This window comes from Anneissia japonica, unplaced genomic scaffold (assembly GCF_011630105.1).
Source record: "Anneissia japonica isolate Jap-2015-1 unplaced genomic scaffold, ASM1163010v1 scaffold287754_len4335492_cov202, whole genome shotgun sequence".
In the NCBI taxonomy this organism is placed as follows: Eukaryota; Metazoa; Echinodermata; class Crinoidea; order Comatulida; family Comatulidae; genus Anneissia; species Anneissia japonica.
The window spans coordinates 4,333,693-4,345,864 of NW_022705543.1; the positions used below are offsets into that span (position 1 = coordinate 4,333,693).

Below are 12,172 nucleotides of genomic sequence, written 5' to 3' on the forward strand. Positions count from 1 at the left end.
TTACATTAAATAACTTGTGGCCGAGTTGACTTGTGGCCGAGTTGATTTGTGGCCAAGTTGACTTGTGGCCGATTTGACTTGTGGCCGAGTTGGCTGTAGCCGAACTTTTTGTGGCCGAGTTGACTTGTGGCCGAGTTGACTGTTGCCGAATTGACTTGTGGCCGAGTTGACCTGCACCCCCCCCCCCTCCAGTAATAGAGCCTTTGCCCAGCCTTGCATGTCCCCATGTGGCATGCCTAGCCAGGCATGTGCAGGATCCTGAGCAAGGGTTGATTGATGTATGCGTGTTGTTAACAATTGCTATGCATTTTGCCATTTTGTGCCAAAAAGGTAATCAGAAACCAGACTGAGGTCTGCACAGGAAATATCGTCCAAGCAAAAATTTGACCTAGAAATGCATCCACGCATTTCTGAAAATAAGGGCTATTTTTGCACAACTTTTTGCCGAAAATTAAGCTTCGATTTGACCTACCAGTAATCTTAATATATAATCAATGTATTAATATGCAGTAATTACGATACTGCACTCCTATTTTCCTAGCAATTCCCCACACAAATTTGAGCTGGTTTTTGAAGTATTATCCGCAAAATTAAAAATTTTACAGTATGGCCAGACTAGTGTAAAATAAGGCCTGCAATATCATCTGGGCAACAATTATCTTACCACGTATTTCAGTAAATAAGGGCCTATTTTGCTAAAATATTAGGCCTTGACCTAATCATTATAACCAATGTATTATGCACTTGTTACGATTTTTAACACATGTTTTCATAGTGACTGCACAAATTTAAGCTAATGATGTATCAACTGTGCAATTACAATAGTCTAACTTTACAGTATGCATCAAAAAGAAAAGCGTTCACTGTAAATGTTGATTTTGGTAAGTGGGCACAGCCCTATTTAATAACCATTTGTTAAGTCGTTTTCTGCCTTGTGTTGACTAAATCATCAACCCAGGATGTAAGTGTATTGCCCCATTAGTAAATGGTAGCACAGTAGGAGAAGACAAGAATGTGTACATTTTGTAATAGTCTATGAGTTATATCTTTCGCAGTAAATATAATTTTTGTTTTTGTTTTAAACATAAACAAGATGTATATGTGCAGAACAAATCACCTTTTTTTTTTAAACATATAATATTAATAATAAAATGTTATCTTTCAGAGTCAATGGTTTTAATATTCATAAGACATTGCTCAGTGATTATTGGATGTATATGAAATGGCCAACAGCAGGTTTGAATATGTGCGGCAGTTTGAGAAAGAGGATGCTTGTCTTCCTAACTGCTGGATTGTGGTACGCATTGATGGAAGAGGTTTTCACAAGTAAGTTGTTGAAAAAATGTCATGTTTTATGAAATCTGGCAAAATATAGATTTGCACACACCCAACGAATGCACTCATAAAGGACAGAATATGGCAATACCTGTAGTTTGTTCTTTAAATAATGTCTCATTATGAAGCTTATGGAGTGGAATTAATTTTTGTTTATTGTGATATAAATACATGGAGAATGAACCATAAATTGTTTTTACAGGTTTTCAGATGAGCATAAGTTTGAAAAACCTAATGATGAGGGCGCCCTTCTACTAATGAACAAATGTGCAGAATGTGTAATGAACGAATTCAAAGACATTGTTATAGCTTATGGTGTCAGTGATGAATACAGCTTTGTTTTCAGGAAGCAAACAACACAATTTAGTCGAAGGGCAAGGTTTGTCTTTTTTCAATATTTTTAATACCATGATAGAGCATATTTTTGTTAATGTTCTTTAATGTTTATTATAAATATAGTAATAAAATTATAAATATTTTGCACATGCCCATGGTCTATCACAGAATGTTCATCACATTGGATCATTTTTACAAACTACACACTGTAGAAGTTAAATTAAAAGTAGAAGTTAAGAAAATTAAATTCACTATTTTTAATCCTTATTGGGAAGTATATTATATACTCCAAGTATTGAAATGCACGCCATCGTGTTAGGATTCAGTATATTTCAAAATTAATTGTCATCACCAGGAATTTTTGATGATGATATAATTGAAGTTGAAATATTGAATCCCAACAAGATGGCGTGCGTTTCAATACTTGGAGTATGTATTATACTTTCTTATCTGAGATGAATCAGTGGACCTGTCGGTTTTTGGAAAACACTCTGTAGTTCTAAGCCTAATACTTATTGATTATACAGGTAGAGCACATGATAACTAAAGTATGGTTTTGGTATTTCTAAGGTGATCACTCTTCACATGCTTAAAAATGTAGTTGCTTTCTTACCTCCGCTTAGAATTTTTGATATGTTGCTGATACCACTGCACACACTAAAGTGTAATCAAAAATAATTTCCTTTTATTTTCAGCAAATTAATGTCCAATTTGGTATCGTTGTTCGCATCCTGCTACGTGTTCCATTGGAAGGAATACATCAACCAGGACGTACCACTCAAGTACCCTCCAGCATTCGATGCCAGGGCTGTCTTGTATCCTAGCAACCAGAATCTCAGGGACTACCTCAGTTGGCGTCAAGCTGATTGTAATTATTTAATTTATTTTTTTATATTCTTAAGTAGTTCATTATATTGGGCACTTGGCTAGCAGGCTTCTCCCTAACAAGCTTCTACCCATTGGGCCCTCTGTTATTCTGTAGCTTCACAAAGCCTTTTCCTGATATGCCTCTCCCTGTCCCCTACTTGTTATTCTTGTCAGGCCCCCTCCCAATCAGGACTCTCCCTATGAAATTACTCATGTCACGCTTCTCCTGTTATCCTTTACCAACATCTTTCTCATGCTTTAATGGTAGGATACTTGTAGAGCGCCTTCCACAATAAAATTTTCTCAAGGTACTGACAGTATACAGACCCGAAGTCAGATTGGAAAAAAAAAAAGAAAATTGGCAAAAAACAAACCGCGAAAACAAAAGGGAAGGGAAATACGCACTCCCGATGTTGAGACGGCATCACCACCACAACTGTGTAAGCGCAGGTACCCGGCGACATTTTGCTGGGCTCCATTAGCTTCCACCTTGGACTGTTAAGGTGGCGACGCCGGCTCAAGTAAGGGAGTTGCGACTTTAAGGTGAAAAAAAACGTTAAACTACTTTAAAGTCTTACACTACAGTTTGTGAGAAATGAATGTATGTGGAAAGAGCTTTACATGTGCCTTTATCTTCAAACTTAGCTGCATCATTTGATCACATCTATGTCAATGTAGAACCTAACAACATTAAATAATCATAGAATATGGTATTGTTTTCAGGTCATATCAACAATCTCTACAATACTTGCTTTTGGAAACTTGTTCAGGAAGGTAATTGCAGTCATGCAGAAGCAGAGGAAAGGTTAAAGGTAATTTATGTTTTAAATATTCAAGCTAATTTCCATGTTGGTATGTTACTGTAAAGTTTGCCTTCATTGTGCTGTACATTAATACTAATTCAACAGTGAATATTTACAATAGTTTTTATCCTGTTGGCTCACAGGGAACCCTGTCCAGTGACAAGAACGAGTTGCTGTTCTCACAATTTCATGTGAATTACAATCAACTAGAAGAGTTCTACAGAAAGGGAACAATTCTTATATGGAAAAAGGTATGTGCGTGTAGGCTTATGTTGGCATGTTGTTGGTCAGTTAAGTTGGCTTAAGTTGGCCTGTTGAGATGGCTATTTTGGCCAGTTGCATTGGCTTATGTTGACCAGTCGAGTTGGCTTATGTTGGCCTGTTGCATTGGCTTTTGTTGGTCAGTTAAGTTGCTTATGTTGGCCTATTGTGTTGACTTGCGTTGGCCAATTGTGTCGGCTTATGTTGGCGTCGTGCATTGGCTTACGTTGGTCAGATAAGTTGGCTTATGTTGGCCTGTTGAGTCGGCTTATGTTGGTCTGTTGTGTTGACTTATGTTGGCCAGTTAAGTTGGCTTATGTTGGCCTATGAGTCAGCTTATATTGGCCAGTTGAGAGAGCCTATGTTGGCTTGTTGAGAGGTTGCCACTAAAATGCATGCCGCATAATAAGGCGAAAAACTTGCTGTGTTGCCCAACTACAGTGGCATTTGAAAATCAGGGTTGGTCGAACTTTTTGTTTAACATAGATCTAACTCTAAGGTAAAGTTCCCCTAAATTTTGGTTTGTAATGTGGTACACATAGGGATAAAACCCATGGTTAAATTATCAAATTTAGTAATTAAAGCAGAAAAGAGTCATTTTAAACATGATACAAGTATTTTGGTCTGCTCTCTAGTAAAAGAATATTTTTTAGTAAGAAAATCCAACTCTAGATTTTTAAAATTGTGCATCGTGATCAGGATAAGGCATCACACAGTCTTGTTTTTGGCCTAATGATAATTGTAGAATTATATGTTGAATTTAAATAATTGATACTTCTATGTAGTTGACAAACAACAATTAAGGCCTGAAGTTGTACACTAAACATACATTGTGTTCTGCTATAGGTTGATGAAGAAATAATAAAATTGTGCCGTAGTAAAGACAGTGCAGAAGAAACGGAGAGAACCGTTATACGAACACGTAGAAAAGTTGTGCATCTGCATACAGACTTAATAGGTGATGAATTCTGGCAAGAAAATCATGAAATATTAGGAAGTTTAAATTGATTCTAAAATCAGTTCATGAAGAATTATTGTTGGAATCCTGTTTTATGAAGTAATCAGGGACACTGGAGCAATGGATGACAATGTTTACTGGTTCAGAATACAGTATTAGTAATGTTGATGTTTTGTGAAGTAATCAGGGACACTGGACCAATGGGTAACCATGTTTACTGGTTCATAATACAGTATAAATAATGTTTGTGTTTTGTGAACTATTCAGTGACTGGACCAATGGGTGAAAATGTGTACTGGCTAATAATACAATATAAATAATGTTGATGTTTTGTGAACTATTCAGTGATACTAGACCAATGACTTAACTGTTAATAATACAGAAATATTAATGTAAATAACCAGGACACTGGACCAACAGATAGATGTCTCATCAACCCTTTCCCAAATCACAAGAAGAGCTGAGTAGCTGTTGGCTAACCAGTCATTGCTATGGTTTACTATGCCTAAATAAAAGTACAGTAATACTAATGACAATGGCAATAAAGTTTTTGTCTTATAATACTGACTGTACCATACCCCAGAAAGAGAACATGTATTGTTCTCCATCCTGCTTTAACTGCTAATATGTTAATGTTGGAAGGAATACACAAAAAATTGGCACAACTTCAGTGGCGGAGCATCAAGGCAAGCAAGGCAAAACAAATTTTAAAAAATATAGTAGTACAGTTTCTCAGTTTTATTTAGCATTTCTTAGTCAGAATCTTCTATATAAACCTTAATTTTTTGACTGGATTGCTACAGTTCATTAGAATACCAAAGCTTTTCAATGTTTGGCCTACTTTGGTATCTAGGATAAGTCACAGTTGGGCCTATCGCAGCTGCTTAGAATTTCTACATGAGAAGATACTTCAACCATGCCAGTATTAAAAATAACATACATTTGTGCTTTTGCTGATTCTGTATAGTAGTAGGCTTACAAACTTTTCCTACTAGCAGGCCCTAGCATCAGTGGTGTAGGGATCTTGAAATGGAAGGGAGCTGATGGGGGTGGGAAGATGGGGATGGGCAAATAGGTGAGGGGGATAACAAAATAAGGTGATTTGAGGTGATTTTAACTACTTGAGCATGATTTGTTGGCGGGGGCGCGACAGGGGATGGACGAGTATTTTTTTTTGGGGTGGGGGAGGGCTTGCATGCCCCTCGCACATCCTAGATATGCCAATACCTAGCATACCCTGCAATTAACCCTACGGTCTGCCACTGCACAACTTCAGCCCTTTAAAGTCAGGCTCCGGAGGAAAAAAAAATGTTGATATGTTGTAGAACTGATTTTTCTAAGACAGAAAAAAGTAGTTTGATCAAAAACTGAGCAACGGTGAATGAGATACAGATTTTTGAATATTTAAAAACTGGGGGAAAAAGGTGTGAAAATGGGCGGTTACGCCCCTTTTTCCCCCAGTTTTTAAATATTAAAAAATCTGTATCTCATTCACCGTTCCCCAGTTTTTCGTCAAACAACTTTTTTCTGTCTTAGAAAAATCAGTTCTACAACATATCAAACAATTTTTTTCCTCCGGAGTCTGACTTTAAAACACTGCATCAACCAGCGTTCAGCCAACAAATCGTGTCCATGCTGTGTGTGTGCTGGTCCAACACAATATAAGTCTGAACGAAATTGATGGCACTTTGACTGGATTATCATTGAAACTGATCTGTTGCATTGTCACAACGTAAGGTTATGAAAGGCGGCAGGTGCTAGATTGGGAAAATTAATCAGTAAAACTCCTTTTGGAGCATCGCCGAATCAGAGTCACAGTCCCTTGTAATGCCAGAAAAGTGAAAAATGATATGAATATAATAGACCTTTCCGGAGTGTCAATCAAACTTAACAACTGACTAATCAGAACAGCGCTAGGAATACGCGCGCGTCTTACAAACACACGTGTTGTCCCACAAACGCACGTGTTCGCGTATGTTTTAACACTGCCGTCTTGTGGGACCTTAGCAACAATATCCAAGGGGCGGAGCTTAGCGGAAAGGTCCATTAGGAATGAAAACCACCAAAACACACAAAAAAAAATCACACCATGAAATATACTAGTGCTCATGTAGTGTGTGCTGACCTTAACAAATATCTTATATATTATATACTTTATAATTATTAGGTGCAAAATATACAGGAGCATACAGAAATGATTTAGAGATCAGGGTGCAGGTTAACATATGAATTGGAATCTTGTATGAACAGTATGACCATTGAACAATGCCATCAAATCCACATTGGACATAATATACAACCTTATATTTGTGTGATCTACGAATCAGTCCTAATGCTGTACTACATGTCTTTTAACATATTGAAATTTGTAACATCCCCACACCAGCCCCCCTCCCCATTATGTTAATAACACTAGATATGCCAATGTGTTAAAAAAAAAAAGCCTCCCCCTCCCCATTATGTTAATAACCCTAGATATGCCAATGTGTTTAAAAAAGAAAAAGTCTATTATCGTTTGTGCAAAAAAATATTAACATTAGTTTCAACATGTGTTGAATAATGTATTCAAATAATTTTTACCTGCTTTTCAATGTCATAAGCGATGTGTAATTTCTTACGAACAATACAATACACCTGAAACAAATCCTGGCGGGGAGCAGTGATGGTGCCAGAATTTGGGGTCTAATGACCACCGCGGGAAGGCCGTTTTTTCCGACAATATCATAAATGGGTAGAGCAAAGGGCAGCCCATGACACCTCAAATGGGGAAATTCTAACAATTTAGGATTTAAAAGGCTTATTTAATAGATTTAAGGGTCGCACATTCTGTAAAAAGTACATAGAATTTCTACTTTTTTCTTTAACGAATTGTGTACACCCACGCCCAACACTGGCATCACTGACAGAGTGTTATAACACTTAGTAACGCATGTTTCAAGTCATCATAGACGAATTGTGTACACCCACGCCCAACACTGGCATCACTGACAGAGAGTGTTATAACACTTAGTAACGCATGTTTTAAGTCACCATAGACGAATTGTGTACACCCACGCCCAACACTGGCATCACTGACAGAGTGTTATAACACTTTGTAACGCATGTTTTAAGTCAGCATAGACGAATTGTGTGCACCCACGCCCAACACTGGCATCACTGACAGAGTGTTATAACACGCATGTTTCAAGTCATCATAGATTGCTAGAAGCTTTGCTACCGGTACTTTATAGGGTTTTCTTTATTATTGAAATTCTCTTTACTAATGATGTAATTTTTCATGGAACTGTACATACAAATTCTCACACTTTAACATAGACTGGTATTTATGCCTTACCATGTCTACGTCACTTATGGTACGAAGTACCCGGCTATTTAAACATTTCGAACAGGTAATAGAAAATAATTAACACTGTTTATATTAAAAGTCCGATTCATTTATTATTTACATGTTTTCTGAGTACTTGTATTTCTAAATTGATACCAACGTTCAATCATAGTGGAAGTTGTTTTAAATCCATGCAAATTGTAAGCTTTATGTAGTCTACACATGTCGTCTTTTGACCCAGAAGAAATAAAACCAGAAGTTCCAGTCAAAGTGATGCCCGCTCTCTTTGCTAGAATTCCACAGAAGGCATCATCAATTGGAATTAATTTCGTGCTTAAGGACTGCTTGTATAAGTCTGGAATAATGTCAGATGACATGATATACCCTCCTCCCGAGAAGTAAGGGGGGAAGTACTTAAAGGGATAAACCTTACGGGACACCAAATACTTTGAAGACTGTCTTATAACTGGGCTAGAAGACATCAGGTTACCTAGGAACAATCCAGTACTGTTATAATGACTTCTCAGGTGTCCAAGTATCCTATCAAAGTTAACCAGCATATCGTCGTCTCCTTTGTAGATAAACTTCACATCCGGACAGAACTCGTTAATCCATTTTAGGCCTAAGACAACTTTAAGAGTCAAATTATGGAAGGATTCTGCAAAATTTGCAAGTAGAATGTCATTATACTTCTCATGTTCTTGTGTAATTCTGTTAATTAATTCTGGCGTTTCTTTTTCTATTGCTCTTCCCAAGACAAACATGACTCTGATATTTAGTTTCGAAACATATTCTGGAGCTCCCCACGTGACTCTAATTGCATCTCGGAGTGCAAAGTGATCCGGGAATGAAGTTATAAAAGCCACAAGATACGGCGTCCTATTGCACAGAGAGGGGTTGTTATAAATTATGTTCAGACACTTACTGAAGTATTTGGAATTGTCCACTCCACGTGACCATTCACTTATATCAGAATTGTTTGGGTTAGCGCTTGGACAGTGGTCTATGGGAGTTGTGAAGTTCTTCCAAATCTCGGATATGCTAGTCGGTGTAAGGAAACCACCTAGCGTCATTGAGTGTTTTAAATCGCAATAATCGGCTTCAAACCCAGCTCGTAGAAACTCCTCCTGGTAAATTGCTTCAACACGTAAACGTTTCGCTTGGATCCCAAGATACATGTCCCCCGAAGGGAACCGAAGTGGCTTAAATGAGTGACACATAGCGTCATCATACGCACGATGTACGAACGCAGACGACAGCACGACTCCAGCGCCACCCACACAGTACTTCGGTAAGTTAGAATTATTATAAACAGCCTTAGATATATATTCCGGATGGCCTGGAGTTCGATCTACTTTGCTATATTTTTTCACTCTCCCCATGTATAAATATCGTTTATTAACACCTGCGTTTTCATCAATAGCCTTCAGAATGTTTTCATAATTAACGAACAAGGAATCTGTAGAAATCAGAATGTAGGTTGCATGCGGGCACCAAGAAACTACCCACTTAAATACCGATAACATCTTGAAGACTGTAGGTGAGGAAACGATGTTTTCTTCTAAAGCAACTGCCTGAATGATATCGCGATATCGTTCACTTTCGCTGTTGACCCTCGGTGCCATCTTTTGCACAAGATTGGCAGTGGTTGGCTTACCCATGAAAAACACACTTTTTATGTTACGCCCTTTAACAACTTTAACGTCAGCCCATGCTTTTCGTATCGCATTTCTGGAATCTACAAACCGAGGTGCCGTCAATATGACATTTAGTAAAAATATGTTTTCATTTGCCTGACATGTAGTAGGCTCGTCGATGATGAAGTCGAGTTTTTTGTGCAACTTTTTATTGTTGTAAATTTTCAAATCCAAATACAGGTTCTCAGGCATATCCACTGAGATATTGTCTGTACGTTTAGAAGCAATAGGCCTATATATCTTCTGAGAGCGTTTCTTAGAGTCGTAGTTAATATTTAGTTTACTGCCACCAACAGGTCGGCCGTTGACGGTCTCGAAACCTGTGGTCGCAAGACTGTTTATTTGGTCTAGTTCCAAGAATCTAACTTGAGCACTTCTGAAATCATTTTCTAGGAAGTCAAACTCTAGTACTAGTGATGTTCTTAGAATAAGCATTATGATAGTCAGCACACATAATATAGTTACTTGTTTAGCACGTGAAACCATGTTGTGCATTTGGAACCAATGAATGGGTGCGTGGGTGATTTCTTTAACTGTAATGCGCGTCACACACCAGTTTTGTCAAAAATAATTGCTTCAACCTCATTTTTAAAATGTGGCTTATAGTTCGTTGTAACTTGGTACTTCACATTCACCTGAAGAAATGCACTGTGTGCACGAAAGCTTGTGTACTGTCAAATAAACTAGTCATAAAAGTACTGAATATCCTGAGTTTTATTTTGGTACAGTGCAGTTCACCAATAATCTAGTAGTAAGAAGTATCGTATTGGTTGGCTTACATGTTTAGTCAATCTCTGTGACAAGACCTATTTTCTCGGTGCCACTCAAATCAATCTCAGTAACAACCAGGTCTATGACAAGACTTCTCAGCCACACATCAGTCTCCTGGATATTTTCTCGTTGAAACTGAAAATTACAAACAAAATGCATTAATTCATAATAGAACCACAATTGATATTGAAATAATGTCATAAATTATATTAAATATTGGGTTGATTGAATCCGGGGACTACCAACCAGGTACTGTACATGTATAACATCTACATCTGGTCCGACAATCATCCCTCACCTCTGGGGACCTTGTACATGAGCTGCTTTAAAAGTGAATATTCGGCTGTTGGATTTTCTAAAATCGATATCGTTTACACAATCCATTTTAGATTTCATTCATTTTTTGCAAAGTTATCAATCCCATGACATCATTCCCGGGGTCAATTGTATAAAATTATATTACCTAAACTTGTTTTTTGTTTTATGTAAAATTGTTTTGTATTTCTGGATGGACGGTATTAATGATGAATTACCATTAATGATGGTTTTACAGCAAGCGCAGCCGTCTATAGAATTTGTCTTCGTTACAGAGATATTTAACTAGGCCACCACCTCTCATAATTCATTGTGTGGTGTTGTGGACATTTATATACTGATAGTTCATGATGCAGAACCGTACTGAATTGTTATTATTATTATTAATGTAGATAATTCTTTCAATAAAATTGTTCTCTGTTGTTGCTTACCTGTGTTTTAAATCCTCTGACCATTTCGTCATTATCAACATCATCTTAACGCCTTTTGCTCATCTGCCAGGTTATAACCTACCTGGTACAGGAAAATATGTCGTGAGTTATGTAGGCCCCATTACACGGGCTTTTTCATGATGGATTGTCTATACCTTGGATATAATGTAAAAGACTTAGTATACAAGAACTGTTGGTCTATATTTGCATCAGAATAGGCTGAATTGAATTCAGTTGATGCGTGTCCGACAATCGTTTTAGAAATTGAAAGCTTACCAAAGTGATATAAAATAAACGTCAACAATTAGGCTATTAAGTAAACCAAAAGCCGCAATTGCAGAGAGGCCATTATGGGATTGTGACACTGTGGAGATACACTGTTACATTGTGCGCTGAACCGTGGAGATCTCTAGGTCCACGGTTCGATTCCCATCGCTGCCTCTCCTTGTGTTTCAGCTGGAGGGCTGAAATACAAGTTACAATAGCGCACCGTCTTTCGGATGAGGCGTTTAAGCTGTTGCTCCCGTGTGCATTTATGGCCCATGTGCACGTTAAAGAACGCAGTGCACTCTTCGGAAAAGAGTAGGGAATGTCTCCCGGTGTACTGCTAAATCACCACCAAAAGGACCCCACTGGAAAATAAGACTTCTTCTAGATTTCGTGGGCTATCGTTGGTGTTTACACCGAATAAATCCATTCCAAGCCATCATAGAAACACAAGCTCAGCACAGTACACTTTTTCACAAATTTTAAATTTAACGATGGATCGCTCTAACGTGTGATTAATGATAATGTTATATGAAGCGACTTTTTAAATTTTTTTTAAATAAAATTGTGACCCTGTCATGGAGATGTGTTCTTGAAGGGCTATTCGAGTTATGTAGTTACTCCAAAATTGGAGTTTCTGCGCCCGGCGCAAATAGGCCTACTCCCATTTCAGGTTTTGCGTCATAAACTTATTATTAATTCAACAAGCTCTCCCAATATAGAAAGAGCAAAACATTTAAATCAACCCTCCGATTTTGGATTTTTGTGTAGTACGCAAAAATTCAGAAATCGGAGCGTTGATTTAT

General features: G+C 37.7%; 2 protein-coding genes across 2 annotated transcripts in view; one reads left to right on the forward strand and one right to left on the reverse strand.

The window, feature by feature from the left end:
* LOC117105684 (probable tRNA(His) guanylyltransferase) overlaps positions 1-5,093 on the forward strand; it is a 6,230-nt gene extending 1,137 nt beyond the window's left edge. Inside the window, exons 2-7 of the mRNA XM_033246910.1 lie at positions 1,166-1,326; positions 1,538-1,714; positions 2,367-2,539; positions 3,262-3,350; positions 3,485-3,592; positions 4,449-5,093. Coding sequence (XP_033102801.1) covers positions 1,223-1,326; positions 1,538-1,714; positions 2,367-2,539; positions 3,262-3,350; positions 3,485-3,592; positions 4,449-4,610 — 813 coding nt within the window. The 5' untranslated portion in view covers positions 1,166-1,222 and the 3' untranslated portion in view covers positions 4,611-5,093. The remainder of the gene's footprint in view (positions 1-1,165; positions 1,327-1,537; positions 1,715-2,366; positions 2,540-3,261; positions 3,351-3,484; positions 3,593-4,448) is intronic.
* Positions 5,094-7,972: 2,879 nt separating this feature from the next.
* On the reverse strand, positions 7,973-11,578 carry LOC117105760. Its single transcript, XM_033247033.1, has 2 exons — positions 11,100-11,578; positions 7,973-10,488 (listed from the first exon to the last, which is right to left on the reverse strand). Exon 2 carries the CDS (start codon positions 10,075-10,077, stop codon positions 7,999-8,001), a length of 2,079 nt encoding a protein of 692 aa, XP_033102924.1. The 5' UTR covers positions 10,078-10,488; positions 11,100-11,578; the 3' UTR covers positions 7,973-7,998.
* Between the last annotated feature and the right edge of the window lie 594 nt (positions 11,579-12,172).